Raw genomic sequence first — 19,817 nt, 5'->3', positions numbered from 1 at the left:
AGTGGCTGGGAGCGAAGAACTCTGTGCCGTGCACATAAACAATGTCTGTGCCATCACGTCTGCAGGAAATCAGGGATAGGACCAGAGTATGACTCACATCCAACGTCTGTACGCATCCAAGCTACTCTACCAGAGTACCTCAAATTAGAGTACAGAGGTGATCAGATCAGATCAGCTAAAATCTGTGTGGTACACGGCGTTTCTATACGGAGGAGGGGGTAACTCCAAATACACTGAGAGGTGCTCTAGGAAGGATCTGGAAATAGATGACGGGTTTTCAGTTAGCGCACGACACGGAGTTGGCGTTTCCCAGTTCAGTAAAAGGAGACAGTCTTGTTTGCATTAGATGAATGAAATGTGCACAAAGCAAAACAAAACGAACAAAAAAAAAAAAAAAACCCCGTGATATTAAAGAAACGAGGAATGCTTTTGTAAGTAGTATATAAACTGCTTGTCAATTACTCACCTGCCCATCTGTGCCTATAGTCCCCCCACAGTCGGTGAGCAGTTCAGACATGTCATAGTAACTGACAAACTCCCACAGACAAGCCTCCAGGTTGAGGTTCCTGTAGAAGCGAAGGGTGTTGAGTCCTCTCAAGGGGACGCTGTACTGGTATGGTGAGGTCTCCCCAACGTTCTCAGGGTTCCGGGTCGCCTCCGTCAGGAAGCTGTGGCGTGTCGTGACTTCGTTGACATTGAGCAGGTTGGAGCAGCGGTGGTTTCCCACCCGGGTACCGTCGGGACTCAGTGTCAGATCGAAGTTGGCCAGAGAGCGCGTTGAAACTACAGGCAGCATGCCTGAAGAACAGAAAGAGAAGTATGCACGGTGTGGATATGGTTTAGCTGGAGAGGAAGAAGCTATAATTATAATTAAACGTGTTTAATGAGATGACATTATTTGTTATATACCAGGCAAATGGAGTTCCAGGTGGATATAACTGCTGGATGGATATTAACGCTAAGACAACAGTGACTTGATGTTAACAGCAGTTCAGTTCATTGTAACTGGTGATTCAAACCATGGAATGAAATCAATGTTCAAAAAATATATATCTTTGTGAAATCTTTCCTCATATATGTATTTGTGTTATCTATCTATCCATCTGTCTGTCTATCTGTCTATCTATCTATCTATCTATCTATCTATCTATCTATCTATCTATCTATCTATCTATCTATCCATCTATGTCTGTCTGTCTAGATATTTGTTCACATGCAGACCTGTAGTTCCTTTGAAAAAACACAACCAGTCGGATAGTACTAGCATTTCCTTACAGGGAAATTATAATCTCCATTTTGCCTCCAGGTAAGCAGTGAAATATCGTCTGACAGGCTGTACGGGGAAAGCCGGGCTGAGTCAGGGAGAGGGGTATTAAATTTGCTCACCGTCGATATGGGGCATGGTGACAGTAAGCTTAACAAGGTTGGCATGTTCAGGATCTTCAGAGCCTGTGTAACGCAGCTTGGCAGAGAAAGGCTCGGCGCCAACTGTTCCCGCTTTACGAGGTTGGCACATCCCTGTCCAAAAAGTACATAAGAGCACATCGTTATTACCGCACCATATCACCACTCAGAAAAGAGTCACAGAGCTTCTGAAACAAACGCACACATCTAAAAATGGATAGATGGTTTCACGGCGGTTTTGCTTCACCGTCAGTTCACGGGTGAACATAGCGGCTGCCGACGCGTGAATTTTAGGAGGGAGCGTTCATTAGCACAGACATCAAAGACCAATTTCCTCATACCCATTTGCATCTGTTTGTGTTGAATCCAACTCACAGAACAGCTGCTGAGTGCAGTGCTCTTATGAAAGCCATATCTACCAGTGATGTAAGAATAGCTTTTACACAGCTGAGACTAGAAGTGGAACAGCACTCTCACCCTCCTCCGCGCTGATCGACACTATAGGGCTGCTAAGCTCCAAGCCCTCGTCTCCGTCGGAGTTGACCGCCCGGGCAGCGCACTGGACCCGGGAGCCGGCCTGGAAGTACACGGAATCCAGGGTGATCGTCTTGGTGGAGGTGAAGAAGGTGTCGAAGTCCACCTCGCGCATGGGGCTGGTGACGCCGTCCGGCCCGCTGGGGGCGCTGATGAGCCAGCGGTAACGGGTCAGGGTGTTGTTAATGTGTTCGCTCACGCAGATGGAACCCGTCTTGTCATAGTCAGGATATTTCGGGTTGCAGGCCTGAAAGAGCGCCCGATCAAGAAAGCAAAGACCGGGAAAAAAGAGAAAAGAAAAAACAATAAGACGAAAAGCCTTTTATGTTTGGGTTTTTTTTTTTTTTTTTCGGTTCCTTTCTGTGTGACTGAACACCTGAAAACTCAAAACTATTTTTATTACACACAAATCCACGTTAAAGGCACATAAAAATTTCAGACGATGAGAACAGACATGTATATGAATAGGTTTGTGCTGAATTTGCGTGTCACAGACACCATAATTTGTGTCACTCAGCTGTAACCGGCTGGCAGAAAAGAAGAACTCATCAAAGTGGGGAGGCACTCAGTGTGTGAAAAGCCAGAGAGACAATACAAGTTGTTGCTGAGTCCATAAATAATTTAAGGGTGTGGGATACTTCAGTCCTGAAGCAGAAATTAGCCTCAAGCAGTTAAGTGTAGACCTTTTCATCTTCCTATTTTTCACACATTGTGTTGGACAATCGATGCTCTTGCCTTCTCTCCTCGGCTTTAGTAGATGAATAAACCTTCACGAGTCTAAAATAGCTCTCCAACTAACAGATATCCATAATAAGACTTGAATTCAACTGAATAGTATATTTGTATCAAACCCTTCAATACGTCAGAGCTGTGTTTGATTGTGAAATTTCCTCCAGTCCCTTCACAAAAGCTAATCAAATTCTCAGATATTTTTAAATTCTTCATTTATCAGAGTCTGTCTCTCATTTCAGGAGCACATAGAAATGAATTTAAGACGTTAAACTTATCCTTGCGAGGAACAAGCCAGTCTTTTTAAAAAGGTATACCTCAACAGCAGGTCATTACAACCGGGTCAAAGTCACGGTTGTTTGTCAATAGAAGATGGCAGCTGATTGGCATACCGTGACGCAGACGACAGGGTAGCCTGCAGGTGGGTGGGCGTTGGCTTTGGTCCTGGCCACATCATCGTAGTGTAACAGAGACACAACATGAGGCAACGAGGGGAACGTGACATCAGCCATACTGTTGGTTTCCTCAATATACACAATGGCTTTGGTCATCTGTCAGTCAAGAGAACATAACGTTAATCCTTATCAATTTATGTCTGATGGAAATTGGAGTCGGAAGGACATTCAGCGGAAGATATTCAACACACATCAATATGTTTCACTTCAAAGCGTTTAGTCATGAATAAAAGAGAGGGATCTCTCACCTGGATCTCGGCCACCATGTTCTCATCAGGCTTCAAATGGACTGTGAAGGCCTCTCTCATTTCTCGTACTCCGTCAAACAAGACTTCCACTTCTATCACGTGTTCCGTGTCGCCCTCCTTAAACTCAATATCTATGCACAAACGTAAGTTTTGTTTTAACTACATGCTATTTCATAATCAAAAGAAACAATCTTCCAGTTCAGATTTGCTCACAAATAACAGTAATTCAAAGGAAAATAGCGCTAGGGTTTTTTTTTTTGTTGTTCACATTTCTGATTCAGTATGGTACCGATTCAGTATGCTACTGTATACACTCCCTACCTTCAGAAATAGGATTGTAGTCCTCTCCTGATCTGGCTGAGCCATCCTTGGTGTGCACTCGAACAACAGACACTTTAGACACGTCCCCTTGCCTCTGCACTGGGATCCTCACCACTGACACCTGTCCAGACTCCTTTGGTTCACTCACGCTGAACTTGATCTCCGTAAACTTAATAACAGGTTCTAAAAGAGCAGGTCAGATTAGGTTCAGTCGTTGAGGAACAGAGGTTATTGCTACTGTAACTCCGGAGCAATTTAGCCAGCAGTGCACAGTCAAAAAAAAAAAACCAACCAACCAAACAAACCAAAAAAAACCCCCAACAAAACAGCGTGGACAAGCAATTTATTAATAATCAATTCATCTAATTACAGAGCTCGAAAAGACACTGCACAAAGGTAGTTAATGCGGGGGGGGTGGGGGGGGGGGGGTGGGGGGATGTTAAATGAGCTCTTACTGTCTGTGTCATCTTTTATCTTAATGAGAATTTCGTTCTGGCGTCCTATGGCTGCGCCAAATGGCGACTCGCTCTTAGCATTCCCCAGCACCAGCCTCAACTCTTCCTCTTCCTCATGAATCTTGTCATCAACCAGCTTCAGGACACAAGGCTTCTCTGTCTCCCCTAGCAACAAGCAACAAAAAATATCATCGTAACTTCAACAACATACACACTTTTTTTTTTTTTGGCGTACGCTCCCAAACCCCGTCCAATCAGACTGATTACCAGGTGAGAAGGTGACGACGGAGCCGTCGGTGTTCGGTCGCTCGTCAAAGTCGACGGCCACCTGGGCGGAGCCCTGTCGAGTGTAGCAGCGCACACTGGATTTGTGACTGATGTCCCCGCTGCGGTGCACTATGGCAGTGATGTGACCCTGGCTTTCTTCCCCTGACAGCTCAGCCTGTTTAAACTGCACCTTTGGCACTGGAGGATAACATGCTCAACAGTCAGAATACAAATGAATGGAGAGCTAATTACCAACGCATTATAGACCAAATCCCTCTTTGCATTAAGAACTACCAGTATGCTACAGCTTGCTCACTTATTCTGCATGAAAGTGAGTGACAGAGAAAGAGTAATATACTTTAGGGGAAGAATATTAGTCTGTGGTTGACTGAAATATTCAACATGTTATCCCAAGTCGCGGCCCTTTTAAAGTTCACTCACAATCTGAGATGGAATCGTTAATGAAGACAGTGGCCTTTCCCGGCTCTCCGAGAATGCCGTTCGAGGGCATCCGAAGGACCAGCTCAAACTTCTCCGTCCCTTCCAGAGACGGCTGGCCCAAATCATCCAGGATGGTGACCCGGAACGTCTGCATGTTGACGCCGGGGGCGAAGTCCAGGTTTTGACTGATTCCGACGTAGTCCACGCCAGCTAGCACAGACAAGCAAAGAGCCAGAACGGTGAGGTGATAGAAAAGCCAAGCTAAATTTACAGCCAGAAGAACTGAATCCTCTCTACAGTTTAATCTTCTTTTTTTGGAAAGACTGCTGTGGTTGCTCTTTTCAGGGATCAGAACTCAACTTATACTAAAAAAAAAAAAAAAAAAAAATTCAGCTTTCTTCTCCGAGATAAGGAAGGTTTGGATAATGTCAAAGGATTTCTAACTCAGCTCAGAACCTTTTACCATCTTCCACACCTCATGCTTGTTGTTCTGAGGCTTTGTTATGCAGACCAAGGACAGTAACCTACCTTTTGCTTGTGGACTTGTGGAATATGTTAGTGCCTTCTTATAATTAATATGTTACTATCTTCTTACATGGATGATAGTTTTAACTCGGAGCCAATTTGGAAATGCATAAATAGGGTTTAAAAAGCTAATTAGAGGAGTTAAAAAGAAAAAAAAATGGCTGGCACTGAATATGAAAAAAAAAAGAACACAGATGTACGACAAAGTCTGCTGTGCCAGAATGTTCTATAAATATTACAGAAACAGGCTGTGACTGTAATTAATGGGGAAGTTTAAGGAATGTGGTACCTTCAGCAGACAAAGGGTCTGTCTTGCGGGAGCGCACGGTCACCGTGGCAGTTTTGGAGAGGTCCGTGCCCGTCCTCCAAACTTTCACCTCTACGTGTCCAGCACTCTCGTCCACGTGGTATTCCGACTCTCCGAAATAGAACACAGGAGCTGAGGAACGACAAGAGAACCCAAACCAAATTGATTGGGGAATGTAAACAACTGGCAGACCTCAGACTTTGATTAGTTATTGAAAAACCCCTATGACCACAGACTGCAGGAGCACTCTGCTTCACTGACCTCCAGTCTCACAACCTGAAAATGTCTTTTCATGAATGTGTTGGTAACACAGGAGAGGGCTCCTGTGCTGTTTCACCTAAGCCTACCCTAACCCGTAAGCTGTGTCCCGGTTTGAAGGGTAGAGTCTCTCAGTCGGTGGTTTCCATGACAACAGGGGAACGTACGGTTGCCCGCTCGCTCTGTGACTGCGGCCGTCTGCCGCTCTCTGCCTACGAGGAGGATTCGGAGGCAGGGGCTCTAAGTGCTTTTGCATAACACGTTCCACAGATATCACGCTCTGAATGAATAAAACCAATAACCTCACCGCTGAGGGAAAACTCAAACCGTATGCGAGACGTCTTAGGGCCACAGTCTCACACACAAATGGATTTTGCCTATTGAAGACTGCACCGGGACGTCTATTTCCCTCTGACGTTGAGAGACTTCACCAACCTGCTTTGTTATCTTTGCATTTGGAAAGATTTATTGAGGTTGGAAAGAATAAAAAAAAAAAACCAATAAGACAAATATTTAGTCATAATAAACAGTTTCCGTTGGTTTTGAGATGCATCCGTTAGGAAATAAGTGAAACTGAAATTTAAACTAGGGAGCAGCTGGTAGGATCAAATCAGAAAAGTTAAACTGGCATAATGGTATAGCACAACACATCTTGTTTTGCCCAGTGGTTTGGTAAGAAAGTGACATGAGCTTTGTTTTCAATTACGTTTCCTTTGGAATGATGAGCAATGACTGGCGACCAGTTAGACCGTGGTTAAGGTGACGCTGTTCATATCTGAAAGTTTTGGCCCTCTCCTAACACTCTTACATAACTCTTTTATCTTATGTGCTTTTCTAGTAAAGTCGCCAACACCTTAAAAGGATTAAACATACTGGGGCAACACCAATCAGACATCAAATGAATGGCTTACAGGGACTTAATGCTACTTTCTCCAGTGTTGTAAAATGAGATTAGACGCCAAGAGACCGAGACCTCAAGGAAAGGAAACAGTCAGGAACACTGCGAAAGGACCAACGATTTAAATGGAGCAGATAAGAATTTAGAACAGGTCTGCTTCCCACATCCTTTTCTGTCAAGCATAGAACACAAAGCCTGGTGGGCCGCCCTTTTCCGACGAGTACATCTAAAAACAACGGAACTAAACCGAAGAGGGCGCAGAGAGACACTCAAAATGACAAATGTTTGCGCTTTACGATCTGAAGTGTTGCTTCCTGACTGAGTATTAAAAAAAAAACCAATTGTAATCTTCAGTTGGTGCACACGCAAATGTATTTTTATGCCCGTGAACAAATAGCGTGGAGTGTTCACCCTAAGTGAAATTCATATTAAAATCGCCCTCGTCATCAGCAACAAGGAGAGAAAACGGCGGGGAGATAAAAAAAAAAAAAAAAAAAAAAGCATTTCGCCAAACGTTATAATTACCAGGGCGCCGTGCATGATTTCTCTGATGAATGTACATTGTGCCGCTGCAGCGGCTAACGTCTTTTGTTTCTATTTTGGAAATGCTTCTCTCAGGCAAGGGATCGACAGCCTTGCTAATGTTTGATCTGAAATATAAAAGAGGCTATATTTTCTAACACTGAGTTTAAAACTTACAAGTTTGTTTGTCTGAGACTTTGCAGTCAGACAGGTGCCTTTTTTTGACAGCTCTATACACATCTCACTAAAATAGAGAGGAAAGGCAGAGAGGGAAAGAGAGAGAGAGAGAGAGAGAGAGAGAGAGAGAGAGAGAGAGAGAAAGAGAGAGAGAGAAAGGAACTAAAAAGGCCCTATGTTTTCAGTGACTTCTCATCTTCATAAAAGGTTGTAGCTATTTATATCTTAGAGCAAAATATTCTGACAACAGACAAAAACTAGTCATTGATTTCAAAAATAGTTTCACAGCACAGAGTTGAAAACCTGCTTTTAAGGGATAGGTAACTAGAACTGCTAAAACAGCCAGAGACTTGTTTAGAAATACAAACAGACAATGTGTCTAAATTTCGATGTATAACGTTATAAAAAAAAAAAAAATCACTTCACTTGCTCTATTCACACATTCTGAAAGGAAAAAAAAGGGGAAAAAAAGGGGAAAAAAGAGCACATCCTGTGTTGAGCTAAAACAATTTATCAGTACATTAACAAAGTCTAAAATGTTAAACAAAAAAATTTGCACAACTATCTGCCTAACAGGAAAACATATCCTGAACAATAATAATAATAACAATCAAAATTCATCTCCATTATAACCTGGGCAGAACACAACCAGGCAGCAATAACACCTGCAAACACCAGGAATCCTCAGCAGACCAATCACTGAAAGATATATGTTTACAATAATGTGTGTGTGTGTGTGTGTGTGTATGTGTTCTGCAGTGCTCTGACAACACAGGAAGCCAGCATGAAGGCATTCTTCCCAAAACAGCTGTCTATAAATCTGCCAAGGTGCTGACTGATGGCTCCTCGGTGGCTCTGGATGAAGCATTTTCTGCTGTTCTGTAGGATTTCAAGCTAGCAAAATAACTTAACACGCTGGAAAATTGCAGTTCAGATTCACAACCAGTGAGATTAGGAAGGGCAGCTGTGCTGTAGAGGCAAAGATTCTTTTTTTTCTTTCTTTTTTTTTTTTTTTTTTTGCATTTACCTCTCTTCTTCTCCGTCCTCTCTGTTCACGCAAACAAACAGTTCACAAAAGTGCAGTTCTATTTTGCGTTTTGCGCCTGTGAGTTTTACTTTGAGGTCGATTTTTTTTTTTTTTTTTTTTTTACTCTTAGTCACACAGAGCAACTGCTAAAATGACACTCACCCTTTCAGAAGGTGTACTAAAGAGAGAGGCTGAGCTCTGAGGACTGAAGAAGACAATGGAAACGTGTTATTCCACTCCGTCAGCTCGGAGACGGCTCACCGAACCTTTCACGGCGTTGCCACCTTACAGTCACTCACTGGCAGCTGTTTTCTCACTTGTGCATAAACTGCCCTGCGAGTCACACGGTTTTCTTAATCTCGTGGGTTCTCGGATGCTGCTGGCATAACAGATGTCAAACAAGTGAATTTGTGCCGCGTTTGTTTTTACACAGTCCATCGGGTTTCTTAAGGGATCAGATGGACGGAGACAAGGCAGGAAAAGAGAGCACTGGCAAAATGTCTCTGACAACTTTTTGACTGTGTTGTTATCCTGTAAGAGCTTGTGTCTACCAAAAAAAAAAAAGAAAAGAAAAAGAAAAGAAAAGAAAGAAAAAGAGGGAAAAAAATTCCCTTTCTCATATTGACAAGCTGAGAGATTTGGCTTCTAAGCACTTGCACCCTTTCACAACCACACCTACAAGCAAAAACACACTCTCTCACACAAATTCTCCCACACACGCACGCACATGCACACACACGCACGCGCGCGCACACACACACACACACACACACACACACACACACACACAGAGAGAGAGAGAGAGAGAGGAAATTGCGTTTAGTGACCCTGCTACTTGCTTAGACCAAAGGTTCTGTTAATGTGTGATTAAAGTCTTGACCCTCTGGTCCGAGCCTCATCCACTTCTTCAAACGGAAAGATTGAAAGCTGATTCAGAATAGGCCCGAGGGCAGGTCCCCTGCATAACGTTCATCTTCAGCGGCCACAAAAAAAAAACTTCTTTTCACTTGAGTTGTTTGATCACTCAAGAGAGACATCCCTCCTAACTTTGATGGGCTGATTGCCATCCCTCTCTCTCACACATACATATCATTTATCTCTGCCAACTACCGGACAGAGTAAGTCATCCAGGCGGTAGGTTTGAGAGAGGGAGGAGATGAACAAACAAAACATCTGACTCTTTGAAACTGATTGGCATCTTTCCATTAAGGGATGCTTAATTAGCAAGGTGGAAACTCACTGAGCTCTCAGGCCACTATAAGTCGCTGTTGCTTTCATTTTATTACAGGAGTAAAAATTAGAGCCTTCAACATTCCTCTTTTTCTATTAAAAAACCCCCAAAAACCTTAGTCCATAGCTCCTGACTCATAAAAGAGACAGTGGTTTTTCACTAATTTAAGACTTATGCCCTGCATGTTTCAATATACTACACAAATACTCAAACCCAACACTTACTAGGGTTTTGAATGGAGAAAAATCCCATGTAATGTCTAAAGTTTAAATAATATGTATCTCAAAAGCCTCTTATGTCATTCATACTCCCTCTCTCTCTCTGGGTTAAATATGACTATCACTTACGTTAATGAGTTATTTCTATTAAATGTTGTGATAGGTTCAAAAACAAGGTGGGAAAAAAACCAAACAAACAAACAAACAACAACAAAAAAACAACAACGCGCAACTGTGGTAATGTATGTGGTGGTCTAGCGTTTGAGGGCCTTTAGATCAGATTCACAGATAACAATAACTTCCGAATGAGTTGTGTGGAATATAAAGCGGAGGTGTTAGACAGCAGACAGGGAGACTGTTCCGGAAACGTACAGCCCCGGGAGCCCGAGGCGCTCTGTGTGTGTAAAAGATGGAGGGTCTTCAAAGTTGGGTGGGTTGGGGGGGGGGGGGTGTCGTCTGCATACTGAGACGTGCTAAGACAAGCCACATAAAGATGTGGACTCTCCTAAGACAGTAGGCTGCTTCTCTATTGTTGATATGAAGAACACACACACAGTTCTATGCTCTGATGGACAAAGCAAACATATATCTGTTCTGTACACCCACAGTGAGTGGATGCCTTGTGTTTTTCTCCTGAGGATAATTTCACGGTTTCTGACATAGGTAAGCTAAGGCAGCTGCTCATTTTTTGCCTCAAAACATTTTCAGAAGAGCATAATAAAAGAAGAAAGGAGATAAAAGTATAAAAAAAAATTACTATGCTTTCAACAGAAAAAATAATTAATTCCCTTGCTCTGAGGAAGTGAAGGCTTGCTAAGAAACTGGGCTTTATCTTCAATTCCAAGCTTCATAAATCGGCTAAGAGCAATCCTTCGAGTCCTGAGTGACAAGCTCTCAGAAATCGCTCCTTGTTATTGTCAGTGCATTCAAAGAGAGAACACTATTACAGCCGGGGAAATCTGCCATCAACCCGAATTTCTGAAGATTTCAGACATTAGAGATTAAACCAGTATCGGTTCGCTGTTGTACTGATATGTCGAGGACAACAGCAGGGTGAAATTCACGATAATTCGTAAAAGTTTGATCTCGTTTGATCTGCACAAAAAAAAAAAAAAAGGAACATCATTACAGAGCGGAGTCCTTCTACAAAATCAGGCTTTGGGTTCTAACTTTAGATTACATTTTATGTACGCTGAAATTCCGAACAAGCTTTTTCTTATTTTACCAAGAGACAGCGTCTCGGCCCGAACAGCCTGCTGTGTTTAATTGAATCCGTGCATACTAATGCCATCTTACCGTCGTCCTGGTCGGGGAGAATCCTGACGAGGGCCGTGGGGTACTCTGACCCCAGACGCCCCCCCACGGGCAGGCTGAGGGTGACGTTAAAGGACTCCTCGGCTTCGTACAGGGAATCGTCGATGACGACGACGCGGCAGTGCTTATCGGTCTCGTCTTTATGGAAGCGCAGCACGCTGGACTGCTCCTCGGGCCTGGAGATGTAGTCAGAGAAAGATAACACGGTGCTGGGCACCGTGCCCGTGGCAGAACCTGGCAGACAAGGCAGAGGAGAGCAGATACAGCGGCGTTGAGATATAATGGGAGACAGGTCATTGCGCCCTGCTCCTTCCCCCGTCTCTCGTATCTCTTTATCCTTTGCTTGTTATATTTCTTTCATTATATGACAGACTGTGAGAACAAAAAAAAAAAAAAAGTGCTGGCGATCAAAGGAACAAAACAAAACAAAAAAATCATAGCTGATCCAAACTAGTTTTTAACAGTGGGAGAAAGAAAAAATATTTTTGAAGTGTTAATGATGTTAGGATGTAATAGAGACAAAAACCAAAGATAACCTACTAAAACTGGATAAAAATATCTGAAGTTCCGTTTCATAGTCTCCCAAAGACCATTGCCCTCAATGTTTTTGCTTCAGCCCAGGACATAAACAGGTGATTTAACTTATCAGTTTTGTCCTCACTGTGTTCATTAATTATACGAGCCAGTGTTGGGTTAGAGTAGAACACATGTTTGAGGCACATGTCCTGATAAACCTGAACAGATAAAGCGCGTATTGAACTGTCACCAGAGTGGGACTGCACGGACCCTCTAAGGCTCAGTTTAACTCTCACTGAGTAAATTCAACACTGGCCAGTGTACAGTGACTTAATGCGTACGCTGATGGTAAATGTTTACCTTGCTGCGTGTGGCAGACGACCATGAGTTCCTCGCTGACATCACCAGTCCTACGCACGGGGATGAGAAGCTCGCCAACATCTTCCTCGATAGCAAACATGGAGTGTGGGATGAAAACGGTGGACTCTGAAAAAGAAAGAGAGAAAGAACAAAACAAGGTTATGATCAGAGAGTGTAAACACTGTGGAGAAAAAACCTTTCAGGAGAAAAAGGCAATGGACAGGCCCTTCGGCCCACAACTAAATCAAAACCACAAGTAATTCAAACCGTGTGTCTGTATATGTGCGTGCATGTGTGTGTGTGTGTGTGTGAGTAAACGGGATTAGAGGGTTTCTGATATAAGCAGCTAACCCTCTCTGATTCGATTTGAAGTGTCCTTCACAACACCATGTTTTCCATTTCTTGAGAGCCTCACTGTACTCGAGAAACACGGACCACACCAGCTACAATCGACTACGGGTAGGAGTTGCTCTGTTCAGCCAGTTCTACTTTCAAACACAACAGGTCAAGTTTGAGTCGACAACAACAACAAAACATACCTTTCTATTTGTCTTTTTTTTTTTTTATAACACACTGAGATGATAGAAGAAGAAAATTACAGCCAGTGAGGGAACCATCTATCAACCACAGAAGTTGGGAAAACTCATGTTCTAAAAAATCAACAGAGAAATGTGCAAGCTATTTTCTAACAGGCACAGTGGGACCAATAAAAAAAAAATAGACGCTTCTTGGCTTTTCTTGTCCCAGATCCCTCTATCCATGTACTCATTATCTTTCATTCCCTGCTCAAGTCTTCTTTCCACTTATCAGAATACAACCAGCTATCCTTCAGACTGTGGAAAATGAGCAGAAAGAGCCAAGAGAAATCAACCAAAGGCAGAAAAGACAAAGAGAAAGAAAACCAACTGCCAGGAGAAAGAAACGATGCACACAATGGAAGAAAAGAGCGGGACTGAGAGAGCGCGAGAGAGAGAGAGTCAGAGAGATTTGGTTTTGATCAGATGGACACTGTTTTCTGAGAGTGCTATTGAGAGATATGAAGAAAAGTCAGACAGTGCGCTTTCAATCCTCTTGGAGAACCAATCAAACCGATACCACATTTCTCAGCACGATTCGCAAAAGAAGGGCATTTACGCCGACACACTCTCATAACATGCTTTTACTCTGTCCCTCTGGACTCACCTTCATGCTGTCAAAACAGATGATGCAATTTGGCAGGAAAACTTCAGCTCCTCCACAAACATATGATAGCAAAGTAAGACTCTGTTAGAGTCAAAAATGTAACCAGGTCTCTCACAACAATGGAGTAAAGATATGACTGAGATAACAAAATGAACAAGTGAGAGATATATTTATCTAACAAGTAAAAAAAAAAAAAAAAAAAGAGCCATGTGACAGATTTTTTTTCTCTGCTTCAGTTATGTGGAACGTTTAAAATATTTATCAAAAGCCTCAAGGAGGGTCGGTTTTGAAATCCGCCGAGTTCTCAACCCTGGCGCAAACTTTCAACCCCGCCAAGTTAGCTTGAAAACTAGCGGGAGGAAAAAAAGCCAATCATAATCAATTGAAGTTTTGCTCTAAGAACTCGCTCTTGGTTTGGTTTTCCTGGGGTCTTTTTTTTTTTAACTTCTGTGACTATACTCCATCAACTGTCAGCTTGAGAAGGAAGTAGTCGGCAAGGGTTTTTATCTGCATAATTGGCCTCTGTTATGAAACCTTTATTTGAAATAACACAAAACTGAGAAAACATGTTGGATGCAAGCTTTTGGGATTTGAACGTCAAAGAGACATTCAATAGTGCTGATAAATTTACCATGTCCACCGTGCACTGTTTGATAACATGCATATATTTCACGCTCCTTTTCGTCTTTGCAGTTCTCATCCAGAAATCTGTTTTCTGCCACGAAAGGCGTATGAAGGGCTGTTTGAAGCTAATGTAGCCGGCATGCTACACTGAAAACCTTTTTGCATCCAGATTTTGTTTTTGCCTGATGCTGCTAGTCAGAATGAACACAGGAGGTGAATGTCATGACTCCGAGGTAACTGGGTCAGAAAAAATCTCTAAGGGGCCTAAGCCAGGAACATCAGCATCTTCATCTTCTTGAGCTAAAATATTAATGTCCGAGCAGAACAGTGTTCGCTGTAAGAAAGAGGTAAGCGCATCATAGCAGCTAGTGCCTGTGTAGCCGTGAGAGAAAAAAAAAAAATCTGCTAGCGCTAGGCTGATTAGTTTCAGGAAGGGAGTTAGTGTGAGGACCTGCTCTGATACTGGCCTTCCCCTGTCTCGCCTTACCATTAGAGAGAGCATGCAGCCTCTTGCCATATTAGACATCCCATAGGGAACTGCTTTCAGCAAAACAAACCCTCGCCGTAAGACTTTTAATTAGCTCACTTGGGAAGAAGAAATGTAGTTTTTTTTTTTTTTTCTTACATAAAGAAATAACTTCTGTAATGACAGGGCAAGCATATCATTCAGATGGAAATTTCAGTGTGCTTCGTTGTATAGGAGGCTCACAATTATCAGGGGAGAGAAAGAAAAGCCAATAAAAGAAAAACACACAATAAACTAAAAGAAGCCTCCGGGTATTCGTGCGGCGCATGAATCCAGATTTTCTCGCAAAATGTGAGGATTTTCAAATTCTCTATGAAGTCTACCAACAACAATAAGGCCCAAATCCATCACCTTAATGACACCGAGCTTCAGTTTTCACACGCCTGTCAGTATCACCAGTCCATTGATTAAAGCCAATGTTTTCCTTTTTTTCTGCATAATTACAGCATAATACTACAAAATACAAGGCTATGGCTGCAGATCTCATCGCTTCTCCTCGTAGCAAGACTTCGATCACAACTTTTAGAGGGTATGGCTAGAACTCATCAAGTGCATTTTTAGAGACGAGAGAATTAATAGAGACGGTTGGAGTGAATAATTGGAATAATGGGGAAAAAAACAAAAAAACAGACGAGAAATCTACAGAGATTTGATAACTAGAGCGTGCTGGGGATAAAAAAAAAAAAACAAAAAATTAAAGCCTAAACTCTGTTTGGATGATGCTGGTACAATGCACAATTTGAGAGTTCAGGCACTTTCCACGTCAAATTGCAATAGTAGGGCTTGCAGTTTTATATGGTTCAATGTGTCCTATCCCCTGTGTTGTTCACGGTCAGCTGGATAGCTGAATACTGATTTTACAGACCACTGAATTCAGAGAGTACTCAGCGGCTGCGTGGAAAAAGTCGAAAGGTTACACAGTGTCTTATGTACTGAATGCTGCATGCATCCTCCTGAATTAATAGTGAGGTATTCTGTTCCATATGATGCCGTGTAACAAAAAAATAAATACAGTTCTGGACCTTGTGTCATACATGTGTGAGGAAATCGAGGAGAGAAACCAACCGTAGAAGGTCAGAAGTACTAACCGTCTCCTGGGTCCACAATCTCAACTGTGGCGTCCGCCGGGGACTCGAGAGCACCCATGACTGGCTCAGACAGAACGATCTGGAAGGTCTCGGACTGCTCATACTTGCCGTCGGACAGGATCCGCACTTTCCACGTGGCCGTGGTCTGACCCGGATTGAACTGAATCTGTTTCTGAGACTTTCCTCGGAAGTCTTTCTCCTTCTCTGCGCTTCCATCCCGGGTGGTGATTCCTTAAAAAACATCAGAGGCTGATATTAAAAGAGTTTTGCAGAGAATAAAAGGATGTATTACAAATTCTAATTCTCTTCATTTATTGTTCCAAAAGCCCTAGAGTTATGACAAATAAATCTTCATATATCAGCCCTCTTGAAGAAGGGTATGACTACATTTTGAATGAAGAATTAATTCCAGTCTTGTTAATTCCCCACAGATAAAGCTCATTTATGACATACTCAGCTACATACGGCGCATGTCCATGAATTATGGATATGAACACAGCTTTGCATTTACTTCACAATCGGGATGGAGGAAATGAGCAGCGCAGTGGGTCTCTGTGTTCTTTCTGAAGTTTCTCTCTCATGCATCGGATGTGCTGGTGGAAAATTGACCCTTCATCTCTATAGAACAGCTTGGCAGCACTATCGTATAGCGATTCACAGATCTCCCTACCTCTGTGTTTTCCCAATACTGCTCCTGAAGGCTCTCAAGAACGGCATTTTTTTTTAAAGTGTTTACCTGTTAAAATGCACCTTGCTTCAGTTAATCAAGGCCTCAGTAGTCAGTTGAGGCTGAATGGCGTAACACAGTCGAGAAATTTCAAAAGAGCCATCCTTCAGGAGCAGGCTTAGGAAACCACTGCCCCAGCTAAAAGCAACACCTCACGAGTATAGTGTGTCTACGAGGCCATATAGAGGTCTCTGAACAGTGGGGGTACCTCAGTTAGACCTGCCCATGGGCGTTTGATCACAGTCACATCAAGCAATTCGGCTGGCAGCATCCTTATGTTGGGAGCCTCTTTAAACAGCTGTGGAGAATTCATCCACTGCTTCCAATATGAACGCAGGACAGAAGCCCAATCTCGAATATGATTACCAAATTTATGTCAAATTTGAACAGCTGCTTCGTGATGTTTGTGAGTATTCGAAATGTAGAAATGATGTAACATCAAAATGCATTGTTATGCTACATTCAATAAATGAATAATTTCATCGTAGAATCATATCAGCATAGAATGAGATTTTTTTTTTTCAGCTAAACAGATTATCATGAGCTTTGAGTCATTACAAGTCAAAGCTGAAGCCCTCACTGCTGGGAATACACAACAGGAAGACCTTTATAGTCAGCGTACACAAAGGCTTCTTCATGCTTCCATCACATGAAAAAAAAAAATGAAAAGAAAAGGGATGAAACAATGCTAAAAAAGAAAGAAAAGTGAGAGAAATCTTCAGAGAGAAAAGGGGCTGTGAGATCCAGAAAGTGGAGGAAGAAAGGAGAAAAAAATAGGTTCATGTTTCATTTCATCTCTGCGACTGCAGGAGGGCCAATTCCAGTGATAACAAGGCAGCCTCTGAAGCCTGCTAAGTGAGAGACGGGGAAAAGAAGAGGAAGAAGAAGAGAGGAGAGGAAGAGAGAAGGGCTGCGGGTGAGCGGGATGCAGGCACGGGGAAAAACGACAGGAGAGCGATGCCTCAGACGGCGAAAACGGCATGAGAAGGGAGCTCGCTGGGTTTAGGATGCGATGCTGGCTCTTCACCGGCTCTGGCTCTAATCAGAGCTTCAGGCTGCAGAGTGAAGGGGGAAGCCACAGCCAGCATCTCTGCACACCATCTTTCATCAGCCCTGCTCCAGGTGATGAAGAGAGGGCAGGGGAGGAAGCAAGCAAGCTGTGAGGAGGTGCAGAGGCTGGGTTTCAGCACCTTTTTGTTCTTTACTATGATGTTCGGTAACAAACAAACACACACACACACACACACACCAGTGCACATACAAACATTTACACACATACACACACACATACACACACACAGACACACACACATATTTTATGGGACAGAGGTTGCTGTGAGAGAGCTCTGTAGGACACCTTCTCTCTCATCCTTCCTAAAGATCTGCAGGTCATGATAAAAATGGCAACACTGTACTGAGAGTAAACGCTCCCAAGGGGAACCAGCTCACTGGGATGTTCACACAGTGAACATGAATTGAAATGAATTGCAAATCCAAGACTGTATTCAGGTTGGACAACATATTAGCTCTGATTAAGTTATTTTTTCCCCCATAAGAACACGTGCATTACAGTCATTATGGAGAACGATTAAAAAATATATTCCTCTCCACTAAGAGCATGAAAGTTATTTTTCACCAATCACAAATCTAGCCTCTATTTGTATGTGTATGTGATAGTGTGTGTGAGAGGGAGAGAGTAAGGGAGAGAGTAAGAGAGAGAGCAAGAGAGAAGGAGAGCTCTTTATCCACACAGACAAACATAAACGTACACAAATAAAACATCAGCTGGAGTCTGAATCAAAACCCACTGTAATCTTTATGTGGACCACACAGGAACTGTTGACTATGAGGTCTGGCTGGAGATAAGCAGGTGCTCACACTCACTCAGATATGAGGCAAGCTAGAACCTTTCATCTCCGCCCCAGAGATACACAAAGCAGCCAAAACCACTTAGAAAAACATTGGAACAGCATACAAAAGTAGTCAAGATAAGGAGAAGCACTTACAGCTCACGCCGCGAATCCAAACACCACAGAATACTAATGATCGGTGTCTGAAATCCCTCTACGTTCTGTAATTTATTCTGACAATTGAGGGATTTTGAGGATCTCATTTCAGAAGCCTACGGAGGGTTCCACGCAGAGCATTTAAGCCGATGGAATGTACCAGAAGCGTGCGGATTCCCACCAAAATGCTTCCGCAAAAAAAAAAAAAAAAAAAAGGCCCAAACACCTCACACACTCCATCAGTTTATCCACTGCGACAACTTGACATGTCTGGGCACCTAGGCACTTGAGACTTAGCATGACTGAAGGATAAACTGTGAGAGAGTGAGAGAGAGAGAGGGGGGGAGGGGGGGCAGGATATTGTGGTGGAGAGAGACTCACCAACAAAAGAAGTCTCTCCGAGGTAACCCCTGCGTCTGAGGATCACCTCCAGGACTTTAGCCTGCTCATCCACCACGTAGCTCTGCTGCGCAAGAGAGATCCAGGGCCAGTTGAGGTGGAAGCGTTGGTTCTTCAGCTTATTTCCACCTGTAAGAGATGAAAGTCATACTAATTACATGCAGATGTAGATAAAAGCGTGTATATTGCGAAACCGATACATTTGAATGAAGCTCAGGCTGCAAGATCAACACAGCTATACATATGATTAAGAAACAAATGTACCCCCCCCCCCCCCCCGCCCCCATATTGATAACGGATTAAACACAACGCAGAGGGTATTTGCTTTAAAAGTTTGTCTGCAGATCAAATCCTCCATAATAACGGAAAAATTACCAGAGCTTTGATCCATTGAAACATTAAAATATTAAAAGCAGTCTCCCAGCCTCTGAACAGTTGAATTGCTAATTAGAGATACATGTAAGCCAGCTATGCTGGAGAACAGAAGTAAATCCAAAGTCGAGATGAATGTGTTGAATTCCGTTTTATCCTCATTTATACTTCAACCTTTACACTTGTCTTTACTAACACTGAAAGGACTAGACTAAAATGATGAAAAGAAGGTCAGCCAAGCTAACAAAATCTCACTAAGTGTGTGTGTTTACACGAAGGGATCATTACGCATAAGTTTCTGATATTTGATTACTTTTGAACTCTCAACCGATCAAAGTTGATCATAAAATAAACATCAGTCAAGTCCCAAACGTGAACCGATACCGTCAACGTGCTAAATTCACGCGCTAAGCTGCGAGTGTCGGCAGCAGAAAATAACGAGTTTGGCCTTCAAAGCGAGATTCCTGTCCCCACGGGTTCGGGATGAGGGAACACCAAGATGTCTTCGCTTCTCAAGGAAAACGAAGGTTACGATCGCATCGGAGTTGACGGCAGCGCTATCAGCTACCAGACCTTTTCAAAGTGACTGTGAGCTTTATAAGACTCCCTTTCCATTTCGACTTTCATGGATCGAGCTGATCACACAACACATCTTCTAATTCATATTCATGCGATGTCTCGCAAAC

At 42.9% G+C, this 19,817-nt stretch overlaps 1 protein-coding gene across 2 annotated transcripts in view; it reads right to left on the bottom strand.

Moving 5' to 3' along the window:
* Window positions 1-19,817, bottom strand: part of frem2a (FRAS1 related extracellular matrix 2a) — a 39,296-nt gene that overhangs the window by 5,516 nt on the left and 13,963 nt on the right. For both annotated transcript variants that reach the window (XM_030792781.1, XM_030792782.1), the window contains exons 3-16: window positions 18,742-18,888; window positions 15,628-15,858; window positions 12,208-12,333; window positions 11,314-11,565; window positions 5,669-5,818; window positions 4,855-5,064; window positions 4,414-4,611; window positions 4,147-4,311; window positions 3,692-3,874; window positions 3,371-3,501; window positions 3,060-3,218; window positions 1,882-2,185; window positions 1,387-1,518; window positions 467-798 (exon numbers count right to left, since the gene is read on the bottom strand). In XM_030792781.1, coding sequence (XP_030648641.1) covers window positions 467-798; window positions 1,387-1,518; window positions 1,882-2,185; window positions 3,060-3,218; window positions 3,371-3,501; window positions 3,692-3,874; window positions 4,147-4,311; window positions 4,414-4,611; window positions 4,855-5,064; window positions 5,669-5,818; window positions 11,314-11,565; window positions 12,208-12,333; window positions 15,628-15,858; window positions 18,742-18,888 — 2,720 coding nt within the window. The remainder of the gene's footprint in view (window positions 1-466; window positions 799-1,386; window positions 1,519-1,881; window positions 2,186-3,059; window positions 3,219-3,370; window positions 3,502-3,691; window positions 3,875-4,146; window positions 4,312-4,413; window positions 4,612-4,854; window positions 5,065-5,668; window positions 5,819-11,313; window positions 11,566-12,207; window positions 12,334-15,627; window positions 15,859-18,741; window positions 18,889-19,817) is intronic.

The sequence above is a fragment of the Chanos chanos genome, chromosome 15 (genome assembly GCF_902362185.1).
Source record: "Chanos chanos chromosome 15, fChaCha1.1, whole genome shotgun sequence".
Taxonomy (NCBI): Eukaryota; Metazoa; Chordata; class Actinopteri; order Gonorynchiformes; family Chanidae; genus Chanos; species Chanos chanos.
Note: the sequence above shows the minus strand (reverse complement) of the source record. Positions and strands in the feature narration are given on the sequence as shown.